General features: G+C 48.7%; 1 protein-coding gene across 1 annotated transcript; it reads right to left on the bottom strand.

Moving 5' to 3' along the window:
- Positions 1 to 1443: 1443 nt before the first annotated feature.
- ACTA2 (actin alpha 2, smooth muscle) lies at positions 1444 to 19390 on the bottom strand. Its single transcript, XM_015079066.3, has 9 exons — positions 19258 to 19390; positions 15316 to 15470; positions 13484 to 13612; positions 10874 to 10984; positions 8753 to 8837; positions 7781 to 7942; positions 6158 to 6349; positions 4581 to 4762; positions 1444 to 1738 (listed from the first exon to the last, which is right to left on the bottom strand). Exons 2-9 carry the CDS (start codon positions 15442 to 15444, stop codon positions 1595 to 1597), a joined length of 1134 nt encoding a protein of 377 aa, XP_014934552.1. The 5' UTR covers positions 15445 to 15470; positions 19258 to 19390; the 3' UTR covers positions 1444 to 1594.
- Between the last annotated feature and the right edge of the window lie 2032 nt (positions 19391 to 21422).

Below are 21422 nucleotides of genomic sequence, written 5' to 3'. Positions count from 1 at the left end.
AGATGCCGCGATGGACAGAGACCCCTCACTCGAAGGACCCCCAGTGGTTGCTGATCCCACTCGGACTTTCACACACAGGACGAGCCGCCCCCAGCTGGATTATCCGCCGAGGACGCCAAGCAGCCTGGGCATAAAAGCACTTGAGAGGAAGGGCCTTACGGGTAGGGAAGATGTCTCTGTGCACCTTGGCACCTCCCAGGCCAAATCGGTAAAAGAGAAGTCGAAGTTGGCAGCTCTTCCTAATGATGATATTAAGGGAACGTCTGTTTCTTCATCTGTGAAATGGACGCGATCACAAGATTGTGCCCACATCGTTCTGAAGGACACACGAGGGAGGATATTTATAAAATCCCCTGTATGATGACGGACACAGTGGTCCTCGGCTAGTATTGCCAACGCCCCCCTCCTTTCTCGTGTGAATAGATCCAGAGCCTCCTTTTCAGGCACAGATATTGATCGAGGGGAGGGGAACCGATGATCCAGATGTGTAATGAGAGTTTAGAGCGCTGTTTCTTGTTTTTGAAAAAAAAATCTGTTTCCTCTGAAAGACTTAAAAGTCACACTTTCTTCTAACATACAGATGGTCCCAGCTCACAATGGTTCGACTTAAGGATGGTGTGAAAGCAAAAGGCATTCAGTAGAAACCGTACTTTGAATCTGAATTTCGATCTTTCCCCGGGACTAGTGCTCTGTGTGGTTCCCCCTCTCCCGAGGCTGGGCGGGAGCAGAGAATACAGCTCGTGGGGTCAACGACAGACCCCTTCCCGCCACTCTGTACCCAGATCCTGTCTTTCACTTTACAGTATTTCATAAATTATATGAGACACCCAACACCTTTTTAATATATGAAATAGGCTTTGTGGTAGATGATCCTGCCCAACTGGAGGTTACTGTAAGTGTTCTGAGCACGTTTAAGGTCACCTGGGCTAATTTCCAACGTTCGGTAGGTTTAAGTACGGAAAATGCATTTCAACTTACGATGTTTTCAACTCGGGTTGAATTTGTTGGGCTGTAACCTTGTTGTAGGTCAAGGAAAACCTGTATATTTATTATGTTTCGTATGTGTTTAATATATATTATAATCAGACATCTGTGCGTGTGTAATACACAAAGTTACTATTCTGTATTCGCATATAAGGCTACCAGTACTGAGGTCGTAAGACAGCAAAGTGATATAATGGCCCGGCGGGTTGTGAAGTCACTGTGGGTTATCCTACTGATACACTTTCATCCCTGTTTCCATGTACCTGTGTATTTTCAAATTCTTTCCACTTAGAGCATTTAGTTGGAACTTCCCAGGTTAGTGTGAGTGTACCTTTTCCTGGGAAGCGTCCACGTCCACAGCCCTGTCATGTCCCGGGATGTGCCACCAGAGGGAGCCACGATGTAACGGGTAAGGTCCCCCTACAGAAACCTGAGAGGGGCAGAGGCCAAGGCCGCAGGTTACCAGTAACATATTTCAGATTTATTAAAAAACACGTAGGTAACAAGTCAGAGCTTTGGCTAGGAATGATTTGGAAAAGAATCGAAGGCGTTACTCCACAAAACATTCACAGTTGTGTGCCAGAGACAGACAAGAGAGCAAGGAAGTGTTTTAGAAGCATTTGCGGTGGACAATGGATGGCCCGGCCTCGTCGTATTCCTGTTTGCTGATCCACATCTGCTGGAAGGTGGACAGAGAGGCCAGGATGGAACCCCCAATCCAGACAGAGTATTTGCGCTCCGGAGGGGCAATGATCTGTTGGCCGGGAGGAGAAAGAAGGACAGTTAGCGAATTAGTAGGGCCGGACATGCCACCATGGTCCACACAGCTCAGGTTCCACGGACAGTGGGACAGTCTTGGCTGTCAGATGCCTAACCCCAACCCCAACCCCAACCCCAACCCCAACCCAAGGGATGTGACTAGGCTGTGAAGTTAGAGACTCTCCAATGAGCGCATTTGTTCCTCTGGTTTCTTTTACACAATCTATTCCAAAGCACCTGTAACAACTCCAAGGGGGTTGGTCTATGAAATGAGAAACTAAACGTGGGCCCCAAATCCTGCACGGCCTCCACTCAAGAACACTGATGATGTCTCAGATGCTGTGTCTCAGAACTCAGCACGACACCAGCATCCTCAACGAGAAGCTTTGATTGTGCCAGAACTTACGAGACGAGTCTTGCTCCACCTGATTATGTCTACTGAGACCGTGGGGTCCCCCGGATGGATGACCACTTCCCTGGGGTGGCTCCCAGTTGAGCTGCACTGACTGGCTTTCCTGCTGCACAGGCCTGACACGCAGGCCATGCTAACATTTCTTAAATGAATGGTTTGGACGCAGAGAGCAGTGAATCGGGGTCCAGGGGTCCCCTCCACCTGCTATGGCCCAAAACACAGATAGCTACAGTTAAGCCATTCCCAAATCCACTCCAGACTTAGATACTTGGGTAGAAACAAATGTGGACATTTGGGCAAAAAGACAAGGTATTTCTGAAACCCTGGGGGAAAGGTTTCATTTCTGTTTATCCCCCAAGCTCTGTTTGAACATTTATTTTTGAATACAAGTAGCTGCTTTTTACTGCGTACTTACCACGTGCCTACTATGCTCAACGTTTTACATGAATTATTCTCATAACCGCTTTAAAGAGTATTGAGTAGTGCCCTGCCACACGTGGGGAAACTGAGGCTGAGAGAGTTGCTGTTGTTGTTGTTGTCGTCTTTAAGCAGACTCCACGTCCGATGTGGAGCTCAAACTCACAACCCCAAGATCAAGAGTCACATGCTCTACCGACGAAGCCAGCCAGGTGGCCCCAAGAGAGGTTGGAGCAACAGGCGTAGGTCCCACTGGCTGTATGCCTGTCAGACCCAGTATTCAAACCCGGACTTCTCCCAGGTGGTTTTTTGTCTGTCTGTCTGTTTGTTTGTTTCATTTCGTTTCATTTTAGAAGTAACTTTTCCAGTTGGGGGTAATTTTAGATTTACGGAAAAGTGGTTAAAGCCAGTGCAGGGTTTCTATAGCCCCCTTCCAGTTTCAGTTTCGCCTAATGTCATAACCTTTACTGCCCCAGGTTTTTAACGGTTTTCTCTCACCGCACCGGAGCCCAAAGTTCCATATTCGTTTCATTCCAGAAGCTGAGTTTGGAGGAGCGGGAGCCAGCCAGCTCTGGCTGCAGCTGCTGTAATGCACCCCCACCTAGGCTGGCTTTGTCCGTGAGCCCGGAGCTCGTTTCCTGTCTCTCCCTCCAGTGTGGGGTGGGGCGGTGGGGGGGAGACAGCCGATCAGAGGAGCATCCAAGAAACACCAACCTCAGGAACCTGTCTCTCCTGTCACCATGCAGTCTTTCAGAGCCCAGGACGCAGGCCGAGAGCTCTGGTCTGGAACTCTGTACGTGATCTGCAAACCCTCTTCCCGAGAAAGAGAAGGGAATGCAAATCACAGAGAAGGTGCCTGAACACTTCTCGTGTGTGTGATCTGCACGTGGAATGCCCTTTCTCCCGCTCCCTGTGACAGGGGTCAGAGAGTCCCAGCATGGCCTTCTGATTTCAGAGAGCGATAACAGCTTTCGGGAATCACCGGGCACATGTTAAGTTGGCCTCCAAAGAACAGTGTCTGTTTAATCTCTGAGTTCGCTTCGCTGGGACTCGGAACACAATAGAAGGGTCTTTGGTGGCTTGGGGACTGAGCTGGCTCATCCTGGAGTGATTCTGCGCTTCTGAGCGCCCGGATCAAAAGGCGCACCAGACAGAGATAAAGACACAACTCTAATCCCGGCCACCAACAGGTGATCACTTTTAGTAGTGGAAGGAGGAGCGTATGCCATTGAACCCACGGCTTTTCAACCTCTTCAGAAATATGTGTGGCTCCTCTGATTTTTTTTAAATGTCTCTGTGAGGTGTGGATGCACTATTTTTGTGATGGGGAGAAACGACATGCATGTATTTTTAAGAGCAATGACGGAAATCGTCTAGACTTATGGTGATCGCTTCACAATATATACAAATACTGAATTAGGTTGTACACCTGAAATGAATCCAATGTTATATGTGAGCTATATCTCCATAAAAAAAATAAAGGGATACGCACACACGGGAGCTCTGGTGACCTTTACCCCTGAAAGTAGCTGATGGACAAGATAATTGTAGATTAAATTTTGTATAGAATAACTTAGCTTCTCTTATGAACTGACTTATAGCCAATAAAGAGTGGAATTTGTGGGGGTGGCTGGGTGGCTCCATTGGCTAAGTGTCCAACCCTTGATTTCTGCTCAGGTCATGATCTCGTGGTTTGTGAGATGGATGCCCCACGTCAGGCTCTGCAGTGACAGCACAAAGCCTGCTTGGGATGCTCTCTCTCTCTCTCTCTCTCTCTCTCTCTGCCTCTCCCTTGCTCATGCTCTCTCTCTCTGTATCTCTCAAAGTAAAATAAACATCAATAATAATAATAAAGAGTGGAACGTGTGGACATGGACCCACCACCACCTAGTCCTGGAACCCATGAGCACACGTGAGTAACACGTGTTGCTCTGAAGAACCCGTCACGTCTGGTGATGGGGTTGGTACCTTCAGCAGCAGAACCGTAGCATCTGACCCCGAACCGTACCTTGATCTTCATGGTGCTGGGCGCCAGGGCGGTGATCTCCTTCTGCATGCGGTCGGCGATGCCCGGGTACATGGTGGTGCCCCCGGAGAGGACGTTGTTGGCATACAGATCCTTCCTGATGTCAATGTCGCACTTCATGATGCTGTTGTAGGTGGTTTCGTGGATGCCGGCAGACTCCATCCCTGCAAAGGAGACCCAAGCCATGACCCTCGGGTGGTGGGCGACACCCAGGTCAGACGCAGAAGACCCGTGTGAGCTTCTGTGGGGGGGGGGGGGGTCTCACAGTGGCCTGAAGCTCGGCAGGAACCACAGTGTAAGAACCGCCCATCCGAGAGACCAGAAGGCTCTTGTTATGCTCCATGTGCTTCCATGTCTGATCTAGCCAGGAGGCCCTGATGGGGCACCGTAGGGGCGGAGGGTTACAACATCACATCGCTGATCTTCAACAGACTCACTTCCAGGTGGGGTGCAAGGAAGGGCAGAGCCTTCAGGCCCCCCACAGAGGGTCCCATGCAGAACCAGCACCCCCACCGTAGCTCAGGACCACCCACATGTCTCTTGTCCTGTTCCCTTGGGAACACCCCTCAACGCTAAAGGGCACTGACTCCCCAGGGAGGTGCTTCATCCGATTTGGACAAGGCTCCTTTCTCTTCTTTTTTTATGTTTCTTCATTTTTGAGAGGGGGGAGGGCCAGAGAGAGGGGGACAGAGGATCTGAAGCAGGCTTCGAGCTGTCAGCACAGAGCCGGATGCAGGGCTTAAACCCAAGAACCGTGAGATCATGACCCGAGCTGAAATCAAGAGTCCTACGTTTAATTGACTGAGCCACCCAGGGGCCCCACAATCCTCATTCTACACATGAAGACAAGAGGCTTGGGGACGTTAAGTGGCCTTCCTTCCCAAGATCATGAAAGTAGAACTGAGACTGAGCCCGGGCTCCCGAGTCCCAGAGCCCACCCTCTGTAAACAACAACGCTAACCTTTGTCCGAGGTCAGTGCTCATGTAGGAACAGGCTCTTCCATTTTTCTCTCTCCCGCCCCACTCCTCCCACAGTCTCAGCATTCAGTGTTATCCTCCCCATCTGTTGATGGCTCTACTGTGTCCTCAGCACAGGCAAGATCTGATTTGTTCACCATTCTCCAGACACACGGACAGTGTTTGCTTAGAAAGAAAATTCCTGGGGCACCTGTGTGGCTCAGTCAGTTGAGTATCTGACTTTTGGTTTCAGCTCAGGTCACGATCTCACGGTGCATGAGTTCAAGCCCTGCGTTGGGCTCTGCACTGACAGCACAGCCTGCTTGGGATTCTCTCTCTCCCTCTCTCTGCCCCTCCCCTGCTTGCACTTTCTCTTCCTGCCTCTCTCTCACAATAAATAAGGAAAAAACACTCCTTTCCTGGCCTCCTTCTCTCTCTAAAACTGTGACACTCTTTCCCTTGCCCTGGTTTAGAAATGCATTTGGTCCTGTGGCCCTGTCACATGTCCCCCCCATGCAGAAGGATGCTGATGGCCAGGGGCTAGGGGGATGCAGGGGGTTAGGGTGCCTTCCCCTTCCCGGGGACGGGACGCTGGGACCCACCGATGAAGGACGGCTGGAACAGGGTCTCTGGGCAGCGGAAGCGCTCGTTCCCGATGGTGATCACCTGCCCGTCGGGCAGCTCGTAGCTCTTCTCAAGGGAGGAGGAGGACGCGGCTGTGGCCATCTCATTTTCAAAGTCTAGAGCTACATAGCACAGCTTCTCCTTGATGTCCCGGACAATCTCACGCTCGGCTGTCAAGATACAGACACGAGGGTTTGCGCCTGTGCTAAAAACCCACCTGCCTCACATCAGTCTCTCCCGCGGTGTGGGTTCACGGGGTGTAAGTTCGCCATTCTGCAGCCCCACGTCCGCGATGGTAATGAAACTATAGAGAGTCCCTGAGGGAACCACTCTGTCCCTGGCAGAATGGTGGGCTCGTGGAAAAGATTGTCTGGGAAATGCAGGGCAGGAGTGAAAGGACCGAGCCAGAGAAAGGCGCAGAGGAGGGCAGCCTTCTGTACCTTATGTTTTCTTTTTTTCAGGAGCAACGATTCACTCTCTGTTATAAGTGTTTTATACTAGCTTGTCATATTGGATTTTCGGTTGACCAGGAAGTCTTATGCTGAAATCTTATGCTTTGGGGCCCCCACGGTTTTCAAAAAGCTCCACAGATCCACGGTGCTTGGCCCAGTAGCTACACCACTGGTGCATCCATTACCTTCCAGAAGGAGGCAGGCCCTGGCTCAGGACCAGTCCTAGACCAGAAGGCTCAGTGATGCACATTGAAGGAGGTGTGGAGGAAGCAGACGGCCAGTCCCTTCCAGACTCCTGCACTTGGAACTTCTAAGCTATGGGTTCCATCCAGGCCCCTGGAACCTTTGGGAGATATTCTGGGGTTCTTTGCAGGGAGAAGAGGAATGTAGGAAGTAATTCACCTCCCTACCCCAGAAGGAAGCCTGAACATCCACAGGGCTCAAGCTCAGAGTCTATAATAAACCTGAGGCATGTCCAGAAACTGAGACATTTGGACAGTGTCTGATCGATGAGTGGAGGGAAGGCGGTTAGGGCCGTGCGCACCGAGGACATCCCAACGTGTCTAGCACCATGGGACTCTGCCTCTTGTAAGTTCGCACTGGGGCCACCAACACAGAGGCCAAAGACACATGGATAGCTTCCTGCCAGGTTGGCCTTCATGCCAGCTAACAATCACTGAATTACTGACTTACAAATACCAGATTACTCAGTGTCGGTATCACTTAATCCGGCAATCACGTCGGGGGTGAAACCCTATTCACGGATGAGGAGGCTGCAGGTTGGTGAGTTGGGTCACCCCCACTAGTGCGTGGCAGAACTGGGCCCCACGCCCTACCTAGACGTCACCAAGCCCGCCAACCAGTGTGCCACATTCATTGCGTTCCATCTCTGCACTCTCAGCTTCCCACTTGTGAACAGAGGAGGTTAAAAAGTGTCCAAGTAACAGGCCCCTGACGAGCTTACGCTGGAGGTTCTCACCACTCTTCTCAAGAAAGAAGGTGCTTTGCTCTGAGCGTCCGAGGCAGGCCTTGCCAGCTGCACGGTCCCCTCCTGTCATGTCCCTGGATGGTGGCCAGGGTCCTCGAGGTTCCCGTGAAGAAGACGCGGCCCCTGCACCCCCGCCCCTCACTCCCACGGGCCTCACTCACCGGTGGTCACGAAGGAGTAGCCGCGCTCGGTCAGGATCTTCATGAGGTAGTCGGTGAGGTCGCGGCCGGCCAGGTCCAGACGCATGATGGCGTGGGGCAGGGCGTAGCCCTCGTAGATGGGCACGTTGTGGGTGACCCCGTCTCCTGAGTCCAGCACAATGCCTGGGGGACAAGTCGCACGACAAAAGTCACCACGGCCCCCGGTGCGTGGTCCCTGGCTGGCCCAGGAGAAGGGGAGTTTCTGAGCCTCTGACTTGAAAAAGAGAGAAAGCATGTGATAGGATAGGCGAGGCAGGACAGGCTTGGGGAACATAAAGAAAGAGCAGGAAGAGAGAAAAAGTCCTGCTGGAAATATGAGCTTGAGGGCTTATTTTCATTATTTCTTTTAAGCTTATTTACTTATTTGTTTGTTTATTGAACATTTATTCAGTTTTGAGAGACAGAGATAGAGCACAAGCAGGGGAGGGGCAGAGAGAGAGGGAGACACAGAATCCGAAGCAGGCTCCAGGCTCGGAGCTGAGCTGTCAGCACAGAGCCCGACGTGAGGCTCAAACCCACGGACCATGAGATCATGACCTGAGTCGAAGTGGGGCACTTCCCGACTTAGCCACCCGGGCACCCCTATTTATTTTGAGAGAGAGCGCGAGCAGAGGCAGAGAGAGAAGACAGAGAGAGAATCCCAAGCAGGCTCCACGCTCTCCGCACAGAACCTGACTTGGGGCTCGATCTCACCAACCGTGAGATCATGACCTGAGCCGAAATCGAGAGCCAGCCGCTCAACCAACAGAGCCACCCAGGCACCCCTCCAGGGCTTGTTTTTAAAGGTGGAAAGAAGACCTTTCAGGGCTGGGATTAGCCCTGTCAGTTCTAACTACCCCCCACCCCAGGCCATCCAAACCCCATGTTGATAACCATCAAAGCCCACAACGGATGGTGCTCCCAGTCGCGGCTCCCAATACCGCGTCCACCTACCAGTCGTACGTCCAGAGGCGTAGAGGGACAGCACCGCCTGAATAGCCACATACATGGCTGGGACATTGAACGTCTCAAACATAATCTGCAAAGCAACCGAAAGAGCTTAAGTTAGTGATGTCTCCAGTCTCAGCAAGAATGTTCAGGAGAGCACCTCTTGCAGGTGAGCTCAGAATACAGATGGGCCCACCTGGCTCTCTGGGCAGAGGAGACTGGGGCAGGGGGATGGTGCACATGTGACTGGCAGGGGCTGTGCAGGCTCTGGCCTTGGCCCTGGCTCCAGTGTGACCCAGGAGGGCTCGCCAGACTAACAGCTGACTTCTGTGGCCTTCCTTCCTGGTGTCTCAACTGTGAACGGAGGAGTTTGGTCTAGGGGAGCTCAAGTGTGGGCAGTCGAGGACACACGCATGATATCAAAGCCAAAAGACCAAGGAAAGACAGCATTCCAGTTTTGACGTCTCTAGTCTACAGGAGAAGACCTTTTAAACCAGAAGCTAAGATGGGTTTGGATTAGCCCAGTTCTGTGATTTGTCTGAAGTTCCTTTTAACCTCTTCCACTTTCCAGGGAGCTGCTGAGTCAATGCCAGCCCTAGACTCTGAGGCCACTTTGGCTGCTGTGAACGAGACCTTGATTCCTGGTAGACAAGATCTGCCCACTGATAGCAGAGGGCCACGTGTGAATGGCCGGGCCTCAACTCATGTGGTCTGGGGACAAGATCAGAATGGGAGCCCCTCCAGGTCACTCATGAGAAGTGTGTGCCCACAAACGTGCCCACGGGCCTCCATTTCTCCACCGGCGAAGCCCCCCCGGGCCATCCCCCAGAATGTCTGACATGGTTTGCTAGAGAGCCATGCTTCCCAAATATTTTTCTGCCTCCACACCATTCACAAGGATGATCATGCCCATCAGAAATGACATCGCTTGCCTCACGGAGTGACTCCCAGGCACACAGATGTCCCCTGGAGAGAATGACCACGCATGTGTTGGGGTAATCAGCAAGAGCTCTTCTGGGGAAGAAGCCATACAGTATTTCTATGATTTCTATGGATTGTTCTCCAAGGCCAAAAGATCCTAGGTCAGTTCCAGGCTCTGGCATGTCTAGCTGTGTGACCTTGGGACAGTCTTATGTATTGGATCCTTGAATGATTCATTTATATAATCAGATATATAATTATATAGTCATTTATATAATATAACATGCTTCGCATTGCTAAGATTTAAAGAGACCATGCATGTAAAATGCTTAACCCAGAGCTTAACTGTAGTAAGCGTTAAATTGACAGCAGATTTTTTATTCGATAGCTCATCCAAACTGCAAACCTTGTCCGGCTGGTGGAATGGATGGTCTCCTGCTATAAGGCCTTTGAGTTTCAGCCTAGTCACAAGAGTGCCAATAAAAACCATTGGGTGAAGCATCCAACTTCGGCTCAGGTCATGATCTCCTGGCTCACAAGTTCAAGCCCCGCATCGGGCTCTGTGCTGACAGCTCAGAGCCTGGAGCCTGCTTTGGATTCTGTGTCTCCCTCTCTTTGCCCCTCCCCTGCTCACACTCTGTCTCTTTCTCTCTCAAAAACAAATTAAAAAAATAAATAAATGAACTATTCTTTGTTGAATGTTTACTATATGAGGCACCATGAAACACATTTAACATTTTGCCCCATTGATCTTCACGTCAGCCCTTTGAAAAGTGATAGCACTAATATTATTCCCCATGTATAGATGGACAAGGAAACTAAAACTCAAAGAAATGAAGTGGCTTCATTAAACTCACGTAGCTGATGAGTGACAGATCCAGTTTGCAAACCTCTCTCTGACCTAAGAACCAACTTCCTGCCGTACTTTGAAATGATTTCTCCTTGGAAGTTTTTAAGCTAACGTAGCACCTTTGACAATGAAGTATTTTCATTTCCTATTGCTTTTGGAGTCACGGGGCAGTTTCTGCAGTAAGGATGTGAGTTACCACGGCCATGCTACTGTCTCTGGCCTCCCCAGAGTCCCTGGAAAGCTGTTGGTCTGTGAGGGGGCCGCTGGGCGCACCATCTCTCTGCTGTCCTGCCCCGCCCCTTTCCAACAGGACTGTCCCCTAACCCCAAATGCTGGATCCTGGAGTGGATGCTCACCTGGGTCATTTTCTCCCGGTTGGCCTTGGGGTTCAGGGGCGCCTCGGTGAGCAGAGTTGGATGCTCTTCGGGGGCGACACGAAGCTCATTGTAGAAAGAGTGGTGCCATATCTAGCGGGGGACGGAGGAGAAACACAATGATGCAACGTCATGGAAGGCTACAGACCCCAGAGAGGGGCCGGAATGAGCTAAATGAAACCAGGATCAAGCAGAATGTTACAAGCACTCATCAGATGTCCACAACTTTACTGACGTGGGCACCGCAGCCCAGAGATTGTGCGTAACTTACCCAAGGATTCACAGCTCGTAAGCGACTGAGTAAAATCCCAAACCCAGGTCTATGGGCCAGGATGGCACAGAATCTGAAGTCAACACGGGTTCAAATCCCAACTCAACCCCCATTTCTTGGTTGTGTGAGCTTAGGCAAATTTTAACCCTTCCCGGCTCACGTCACCATGGGTAATATCAAAATAACTAGTATGTCTTTGCAAGAGCCCTACGGTTACTATTTAGTCCAGGGGCTGGCCCAGAATAAATATTCCTGTTAGTCAGCTATATCTTTTTTTAAAGTAATCTCTGTGCCCAAGGTGGAGTTGGAACTCACAACCCTGACATCAGGCGTCTCATGCTCTACCGACTGAGCCAGCCAGGCGCAAACCGTGTCTTTCCTCCTCCTTCCACTTTAGTGAATATTCACGGCAAAATGGTTTCATTTAGCAAGCAAGAGGACAAATGAGTGAATGTGTGAATGGGAGAACGAAGCTGACCTGAAAAAATCTAGTTGCCTTTTTAATACATTTCAGGAAATTTCCCTCTGCGATGTATGCTAAGAGGACGGGTCTCCCTGCCTCCTCCCTCCCCTCCTTGCTCTCCAGGGCTGGCTGAAGCCTGCCTTCAGTGGTGCCCTCAGAACCTCCCATTCATGGTCAGGTACTTGACCTTCAGGTGCTTCCCAAAAAGCCTGCGCCTATTCATAGCGTGTTTGTATGATGTACTCCGGTCGTGAGTTTGCTTCATGGTTGAGCATCCTCTTTAATCATCAGATGCCAAAGAGAACACACCATTGCAAAGAAGTCTAAATTAATGATTTCTAAAGGCCTGGAAATTCTCCCCTGGCACCAGGAGTATTAGATTCATCCAGAATGAAAACCAAACAAGAACAGCTCGTGAAAATTGACAAATGGACGAAAGCTAGATTGATCTTGTCCCAGTCTCTCCGGTGTTGAATTTGCGGTTTCTAGAAAAGAACTAGGGAGCTTGAAAGTTATACCCCGCTGAGGGAGTAGAAACGGCAGAGAGCTCAAGAAATCCCGCCTGTCATATACTGTGGCTATTCTGGAACAGCACGGACGATACAGCTGATCCCCCCCAGCCCCGCCCACAAACCTCTCTGCCCACCCCCCTCGCCTCTCTCTCTCCCGAAGACGCCTTAAATTCAGATTTTAGACATGACGACTATATTCATCCCAGTGCTCTGCCTGCAGTCTGAGATGCTGCCAGCTCCACGGGGAAGCTCTTAAGAGCATTTCCTGCTGCCGTTAACAGCGTCTCTCAGCGCAAACTGCAGCCTTAACCAAACCCAGCCTCTCAGACTAAGCAAACCTAAGGAAATGCAATTTTTATAGAGAGCTACAGACTTCAGCATTATTGCTGATCAATTCTGGCAATACCACTTTCTGAGAGCGTGTGTACATGCGTGTGCCTGTGTGTGTGTGTGAGTCTGTGTGTCTGTGTGAGTGTGCGTGAGTGTGTGTGAATGAGTGTGCACGTGGGTATGCGTGTGTGTGCCTGTATGTGTATGTGTGTGAGCATGTGTGAGTTGTGTGTGCGCATGTGTGTAGGGAGCTGACAAAAGTCCAGATATTGTGGTTCTAATATATTTTGCTACCTTAACAGAATTAGTGTCATGTTCTCATTGGTCTTTCTGTTTTTTCTCCGATCGCTTGCGTGTCTATGATGCCTAATACCAAACATCAAAATCCTAGGATTTAACTCTTCTCAGAAGCTCTTTTATATGAATCTGGGAGGTTTTAAAGCACTTTCTTCATACAACACAGAGAGGCACTTTCTCAAATACTTATTTAAAAATGTTTGTCCGCTCCTTGTGCTTCAGTGCGCTGGGGAACTTTCAGGAATGTCCCAAAACCGCAATGCATGGTTCTCCCTTCTAGAGTGAAAACTAAAATACTTCAAAAAAAACGTTCAGGGTGAGTTAATGAAAAGCTTTCAAAGGAGCATGGGTGGGGCGGGGCTTCACCCAGCTCTCCTCCACTGGGAGTCCTTGCCTCCCCGCCTCCAGTAGGCGGTGGGGGGCAGGAGTGGGAGTGTTGTTCCCCCCTCCCCACCCACCCCCCCACCTGCTGGCCTTAGGAAGGTAATCCAGTGCAACAGGCTCTTAATTCCCACCACTGGCAAATGGCTACGGTTCGAATCCACAGAACACTATCCCTCTGATTAGTGTAGAAACCCTGTTAGGCAAGAGATTTGTGTGTGCGTGTTTTTAAAGACGTATTTCAGGATTTTTTTTTTCAACAGTAACAAGATACTATGAACCAGGAGCCACAGAAACCAGGCATCCTGAGGGCTCCGCGCACAGAGAACCTCCAGTACCTTTTCCATATCGTCCCAGTTGGTGATGATGCCATGTTCTATCGGGTACTTCAAGGTCAGGATTCCTCTTTTGCTCTGTGCTTCGTCCCCCACGTAGCTGTCCTTTTGTCCCATGCCCACCATCACTCCCTGCAGAGATTCACCACAGCACAAGTCAGCCTCCCCCAGGACTCGTGGACTGATGACAATCCAGTCACAAAGGGTTAAGTCATTGCGGTAGAAAGTTCCTCTTTTGGTATCAGGAACATGACATTCTGTCTTAGGGTCACTATGCTCTGAAGCAACATCCCTCAGTTGATTGGCAACAGGCCTGAAGCAGTCTCCAAATAGCAGAGGGCCCTGTGGGGGAAGCAACTTTACGTTGCGTTTTTTTTTTGTCTGCCGTATTTCTTAGCAAGCTCTATTAGGACAGAAGCTGTGTTGGCTTGTTCACCACGGCAACAAATTGCCAGGGACTTATGTGTCACTCAACAATTACTTGCTAAATGAATGTATGAAATTTTACATATTAGTTAAATGGCACTGTGCTCTTATAAATCCCTTAAGCTATTAAAATTGTCACCCACCCAAGAGTATGTGAACAAGCATCATATCTACAAATGACCACTCAGTGCTTCGTTTCTAATGTATAAATCCATACCAATCAACAGTAAGACATTTGCCTAAACTAGTCTGAAGTATTTTTATTTTTTAAAAATTTTTTAATATAATTTATTGCCAAGTTGGCTAACATACAGTGTGGATGGTGTGCTCTTAGTTTTGGGGATAGAGTCCCATGATTCATCGCTTACATATAACACCCAGTGCTCATACCAAGTGCCCTTTAACGCCATAAACAGAAGCTTAAAAAACAAACAAAAAAAACAAACCCAAAAACAAAAACAAAAGAAAGGGAATTCTCATTACTGGGATTTTAAATTGCACTGGGGTGATTGTTTTAGAATTGCAGAACAGCATGGCTGCTAGATATCCATAAATAGTGGCTTGTGCAAAATATCTCTATGCATACAGTTCAACAAAGAAACATCTCAGGTTTCATTCAGTGGAAGGGGCTATTATTCATTCTTGTGACCGTATGCCAAACTGAGAGCCACGAACATCAGTCAGATAGGGTCAACGAGCAGCTATATTTCTGACGTGAAGAGTTTCTAAAACTGAGAGGTTTTTTTTTTACCATATGGCTCAGTTTTTTACCATATGGCTGCCCCCAATATTTTGTTTATATGTAATGTTCTATGAAATTAACTTGTGGCTGTCTACATATATTTCACTGACACCTAAAGTATGTAAAATTACCTTCAGTAACAACGCTCACTTTCACCTAATATCAAGATCTTTGAGAGTGAGTGCCCTCGGCCTTTAATTTAGTTTCTTTCCAAAGAGTAGCTGAGGTACACATTATTAGGTACCTCATAGTATTTCTGATGATGATAATGATCATGAGACAAAAAGGTGAACTTATATCTGAGAGGTGAACTTTATATCTGATAGTCACCCACCAGATAATCTGTCTATATCATATGTGAAATTCACACTTACTCCTACACATCCATCACCAGAGGTGTATTTTTAACAAGGTCACATAATTTCTGGGCAGAAAGCAATAGACAGACTGTGGGTACTCATGGGCACCCCGTCACAGAGGGGCCTGATGTGTAGCCCTGTTTCGCTCTACTGCAATCCGACCTTCCTTTTCTTGAATAAATCTGGTGTGCGACATCGTGTGGTTTTAAGGTATACGGTTGTTCTCTGGATACATTTGTGTCTTGTCATGCGATGGTCGATGAGGCGATATTCATCACGTTACATAATCGCAGTACAATATCGCTCACCTGATGCCTGGGGCGCCCCACAATGGATGGGAAAACGGCACGGGGAGCATCGTCCCCAGCAAAGCCGGCCTTACAGAGCCCAGAACCGTTGTCACACACGAGGGCAGTGCTGTCCTCTTCTTCGCACATCTCGGCTGGAGCTGCTTCACAGGGTCCTAGGGGAACAGGAAGGAAGCCGCCCCCGCTGTCATCCAGCAGCCATGTCATTTCACTGACCACTCCCACCTTCCAGAAGGGATGTGGGGTCCTTCTCTGTACTCCCGGAGCGCATTCCACTGACCCTTATACAACACAGCATTTATCTGAACGTACCGGAATTAGACTGACGCCAGAACTCAGACTTCCACATTCATACAACTGACCTCTAGCACGGTGGCCAGCACGTCACAGGTGCTCCTGGGCACTTTAAAGAATAACCAAGCAGGTGAATAAATGAACAACCGCCGAACGCAGACAGGAAGATCCAATTAACGTGTCATGTGGGATAGAAGTTTCTGGAATATGCTGTCTGCATCGGCCCGAACACATTTTTCTAGATATGTTATAACTTTTAACTATTTTCTTTAAAAGGTAGGTTTTGAGGGCCAGGCTGCATGTGAATATTTGGAAATGTTGAATGGAAGGTGTTTAAAAGAAAAATCTCCGGGCTCCTGGGTTGGTTAAGCGTCTGACTTCGGCTCAAGTCATGATCTCATGGTTTGTGGGTTTGAGCCCCACATCAGGCTCTGTGCTGACAGCTCAGAGCCTGGAGCCTGCTTCGGATTCTGTGTCCCCCTCTCTCTCTGCCCCTCCCCTACTTACACTCTGTCTCTCACTCAAAAATAAATAAACATTAAAAAAAAAGAAGAAGAAAAATCTCTTTTGGTCCTGAGAACTTTTATTTTACCTTTGGAGAAACATTAAAAACAATTGAAACTTTCTAAGAAGGTGCTTGAAATTTTAGGGGCCACAGTTATTCTCCATTAATAAAAATCACAGCTAACCTAAAATCCAAGCGAGGGAGAGTCTAATAAGTTACACATACCATAGTATAATATTTTGCTGCCATTAGGAAAGATAAATTAAGAGATAGGGAAAAGGTATATTCTATGTAAGAATAATAGATTAGAGAAAGTAACATTGTATGGTCCTATTTAAAAATGTACATTTATGCATTGAAAACAGGTCAATTGTATTTGCCAAGATGTTGATGAGTATTATTTTGAGACAGTGGATTTTGTAGGTGTTTTTAATGATCTACCCTGGGTTTTGTAATATTTTCTAAATTGGGCATGTATTCAATATTTTGAATATCCAACTCTTAAGCTCCGAGCCTGTAACAAAATCTGAAAAGTGGGAGCAAAGCAGCAGCTTTGGAGAACAGGTCCATTAGAGAGACCATCTGCATGCAATGCCCTCATTTCTACTAATGAGAAAACCCAGAGGAAGTGTTTTGCTCAAGGGCACACAGGGCACTGGAGGCAGAGTTGAATCAGAGACCAAGTGTCCTTGGCTACCCCCTGGACTTTCAATTCAGATTCCCTTCCATTTTTCCAAGCAGAATTATCCCATAAAAAGAGGGACACCCACCGTTGTCTGCCCGACTTTGAGAGCTTAGGATTTCAAGCTGAGGAAGATTCTTCTAAGTTGGTGAACCCATTGCACACCCTGACCCAGATATAAAATGCAATTCTTTAAAGGAAATTTCTGGGATGTAGGAGAAGAAGAAGAAAAAAAAACAACTTTTGCTTTTGTTCTGGAGCTCTGCCAGATCATTGCCACGAAGTCAGTGCTGTTTCTTTCGGAATGCTGTGTAACCCTTCGCAAAAGCATGAATCTCCACTGAGGCGATGCGTTTTAAAATCCAGGACGGGTACTATGCTCTCCCATTGACAAACAAGGAAATCAAGACTCAAGGCATTGAAGTGACTTATGCAAGATCCCAATGCTGGTAAAGTTAGGACCACGGAGATGGCAGAGAGTGATGATTATAGCCTGCGACCTAGTAAGGTATTTAACATCTCTAAATCACAGTTTCCTTCTCTGTCAAACAGCAATAATATCAGCACGTGCTATGCAGAGCTCTTACAATGGGGGGTTAGATTTTTAAAAAGCATTTGAAATGCTTTGTAGTGGCAAACACATTACGGATGCCCATAAATGTTAGTTTTAAAGGGATGATCATTGATAGCATGATAGCACTATGATCATTATCCGGCCCTCTTTATTTCTAGTTTTTGCTTTCTTTCCACACTGCCTTCAGGCGTAGCATGGGGATCCTTGACCTGTGGATTCCGCTCCTAAGAACGGAAAACAAGACTTGCCAATGGCTTGCTCTTTCCTTCCCGCCCCTCCCTGCCCTTTCCAGATGCTGGGTACCGCTCGGCATTCCTGTGATTGGCTTCCGTCCTACGGAAGGACGAGGGGGGTGGAGAAGTGAGATGCGTAGAGGAGACAAGACAGGACAAGAAGTGACAGTCGGAGGCGTGTGTCAGAGGCGGCCAGCACCAGCGGCGGGCTCTCTGTGGATGCACTAAGCAGACTTTCCAAACCCAAAGAGCTGAAAACAGGACGACATACTTGGATATAGGACGCTCTGAGAATGTGACAGGACGGTCACCAGGAGTGCACGTCCCCTTCCCTAACTCTTTTGTTGGCCGGGAGGGCTTGGGGCTTGAACATACTGCAGAAAAAGCAGGCTGCCCCAGAGCATCAGCAAACATGCGGAAAATTTAAAAAATCTCAAAAGCCAGGAAACGTGTTTTTATTTGGTATAAAACAAAACAAACAGACAAAAAAGCCCAGGAGGGATTTTCTAATCTCTCAGATGAGCACTGTCATTGGAGAAGTCTCTGTGTCCCCGGAAAGAAGCCGACTCAGTGGTGTCCAAGCCTTATCTGACCTGAATGAGCAGCCGGGTTTGGAGCAAAGCATTTCCTAATTAGGTAAAACACAGGCGAGCGTCTGCGTTTGGAACTGCACCCTGGTCGGGGGGTTGTTCCAACTGCTTTGCCTGCATCTTGTGCCAAAAATGAGTAGTTAGTGTGGGGAAGGCGGGGTGGGGGGGGGGGGTAGTGGGGGAGGAAGAACACTACAGTTCCCAGCTCATCCGTCTTGAAATGCAAACCATATTTAGTCATGGATCACAGAATGAAGGCAAATCTCAGTGTGGAAAGTCTAGTCCGGGCTGAAGCGGCCAAGCCCCGATTTCCAGCGAGGTTCAGCCCGGGGACTGCCACTTCGCTGCGGGGAGAGAGAAATGCAAACCAGACGTCCCTTAGGCTGACACACAAGCAGCTGTCAGCCGCTCCCTCCCTCTTTATTCACAGAGAAAGATACAGCCTGTTTCCTGCTGCAAATGACCAGTGGAGCGTGCGAGGCACAGCCTGGAGTGTAAGTTCACAGACGTGCCTTTGCTGCAGAAGACACTACCAATTACAGCCACAGGAACCCTGATGCGAGCACGTAAACAGCCAATACCAAAGACGAGGCCACTAGACTCTGTTCACTTCTCAAATGCATTTCCAGGCGCCTCCAGCGGCCCCGAAAATACCATCCGATGAAAAATCTCCACGCCAAAGCGAACCACAAAAAGTACTAGAATCCCTGGTGCCTAAGTAGAAATAAACGCGTAACTCACTGGAAATTGCTAGGTTGCATCTCTGAAAGAGCACAGCCAGACCTGGGCTGTGGATGTAGCATAAACAGATGGTGCAGGGGACACACAGAATCTGTTCCGTCTTCCTTTCCTCCTCCCCCCACACCAAACCACATCTTAACTTTGTTCTTAATATTAGATAATGGGAAGCTAAAAGCTACAATCATCTTAGTACTACAATGTTCATTCAGAAATTGCAGAGGGCACAAGCCCAAGTAAATCTCTGCAGATGACGTCTGAGTGCACTGAGTAATGTCAAAGCCGCCGGGATGGGGAAGTCACAGCCCTGGGTCCGAGCCACTTACCCTGACAGCGCTCAGCTGGGCTTCTCCGCTCTGGGTGGTGTTCAGGGAAGCTGAACGCTGAAGGGTTATATAGCCCCTTGGCCTGCTTCCCTCCCCTTTGCTTCCCAAACAAGGAACAAAGACAGACTTGGGCCTGGCGTTCAGGCTAACACAACCATATAGGGACCTCAGCACAAAACTCTCTAATCTGGGTGGCCGGAGGTCTGGGTCTCTTCCACCAAATTCCACTGCTCTGCTCAAGAAACGGGAGGCAGGTCAGCTGCCTGAGGGGAGATAAACACCCGGGGCCTTCAGAGCAACTGCTGAGATGCCCGGACGCCTGGGGCTCGAGCGGTGGGGCAGGTGCACGCCCCGTCTACACATTCCGCAGAAGAAGCCAGCCCACGGTCTCACTGGCATTCCAGGGCATTTCCTAATAGAGCCGAGCACAGAGAGGAGCGGCCTCGAGAAGTAGGGACTTTTAAAACATTCTCTCACAAAGGAGGCCTGCAATGAAGAAAGGTATTGTTTCAACTGTTCATAAATAGAGAGAGAGCTCGCCATGATTTAATGGTAGTCATGCTATGTTGATAAACAGAACCCAAGCATGGTATTCGTGGGAGCAGGAATTGACACGCAGGCAGGGTTGACGGGCCCACGTTCTTCACAGAGGAGCTTGGGGGTCGGCATGGCCTCCACTACTTGGGGACATCAGCTAGGCCTATCGACGTGTCACTGAGTAACGTAGCCGAATGATTACGGACTGTTCCTTTGCCGCAGCGCCCTGTCATAGATGCAGTTTGGGAGAGAAAGGGGCGTGTTCAAGTTGAGGGGTCTCTCTGACCCTGTTCTCTACCTGCTGACACGTTTGACAGGTGAGAGAGAGAGAGATCAGGTGGCCCACTCATTTCTCAAAGACAGGTAGTGTCGTTGAGGCAGGAATCTGGCTTTGCTTTTCGTTTGTCCGCTCCCCTCCTCCAAGCCAGGGTTCTAACTAAATCCATAATAGAAATATTTGTGATGGATATCACGGGTATTTCTGGACCGCTGATCCGTGAGAAAAATCCCAGAACAAATGGCTTTATTTTACAGCTGTGGCCAGCTGTGCAGTGACCGTGTCTGGCATGTTAGACGTGTGGGACGCACACGCATACACATATATTCATCTCTGAGAAATTGCACTGTTGAATGCTAGAAGGTTTCAAATGGCAGGGGCACCTGAGTGGCTCAGTCCGTTAAGCTCCCGACTCTTGGTTTCGACTCAAGTCGTGATCCCACGGTTTGCGCGTTTGAGCCCCTCATCGGGCTCTGCGCTGACAGTGTGGAGCCTGCTTGGGATTCTCTCTCTCCCTTCTCTCTCTCTCACTCTCTCTCTCAAAATAAATAAACTTAAAAAAAATTTTTTTTAAAGAAAATTTCAAACGGCTAAAGACTAAATAGTAATAGATTTCTCTCTGTTTTTCAGGACTTTCTCAACTGTGTCTAGTTTTTAACAACCAGAAAACACAACCGTCTGAACGTTCAACTATGAAGACTATACAATATAATGTAAAATTGGGCTTGGGGGACGAAGCCAATGGTTTTTAATCACAGAGATCATGTGAAGCAAAAATTCCTTATTTTCCTGGTTAGGGGGCCAATCTGAGTATAGAGGTCATGTTCCTGTCTCAAACACAATCTGTGTCGTGCTTGGTTAACTTTGTAAAGTGAATGGTCCTCTAAACGCCAAGGACAAGAGCCTGGGTATTCACCTTTATGATTCGTACGTCATTTTCTTCCTCGTGGACATCCACCGCTCTGGCAATAACCAGACTGTGATATAAAGAGATACACAAGGAGACTCAAGATTTGGTCTTTCCTCCATGTTTCCCCCCCCCTTTTTTTCTTTCTCCTTCCCTCCTTCCCTCTCTCCCTCCCCCGTCTCTTTCTCTCTTTTCTTCATCTATGATACTAACCAGGGAGGACCTATAACTTAAAATAAACTTCCGAGCAAGTGATTAAATGGTCTCGCTGTCTGGGTTTGAGATTTATACTGTCGTGCCCCATCCAAGTCTCCCCACTGAGAGAAAACAGCATCGGATGAGTGCGTGTGTGCACGAAGAAATCTCCAGCCAAGCGGCCAGATACCTTCCGTATCCAAGGAGTTACGGGCCAATTAGGAAAACAGAAGTGCCTGATGACTTGAT

Source organism: Acinonyx jubatus, chromosome D2, assembly GCF_027475565.1.
Source record: "Acinonyx jubatus isolate Ajub_Pintada_27869175 chromosome D2, VMU_Ajub_asm_v1.0, whole genome shotgun sequence".
NCBI classification, from domain to species: domain Eukaryota; kingdom Metazoa; phylum Chordata; class Mammalia; order Carnivora; family Felidae; genus Acinonyx; species Acinonyx jubatus.
The sequence above is the reverse complement of the archived record's forward strand: the minus strand, read 5'-3'. Positions and strand labels throughout refer to the sequence as shown.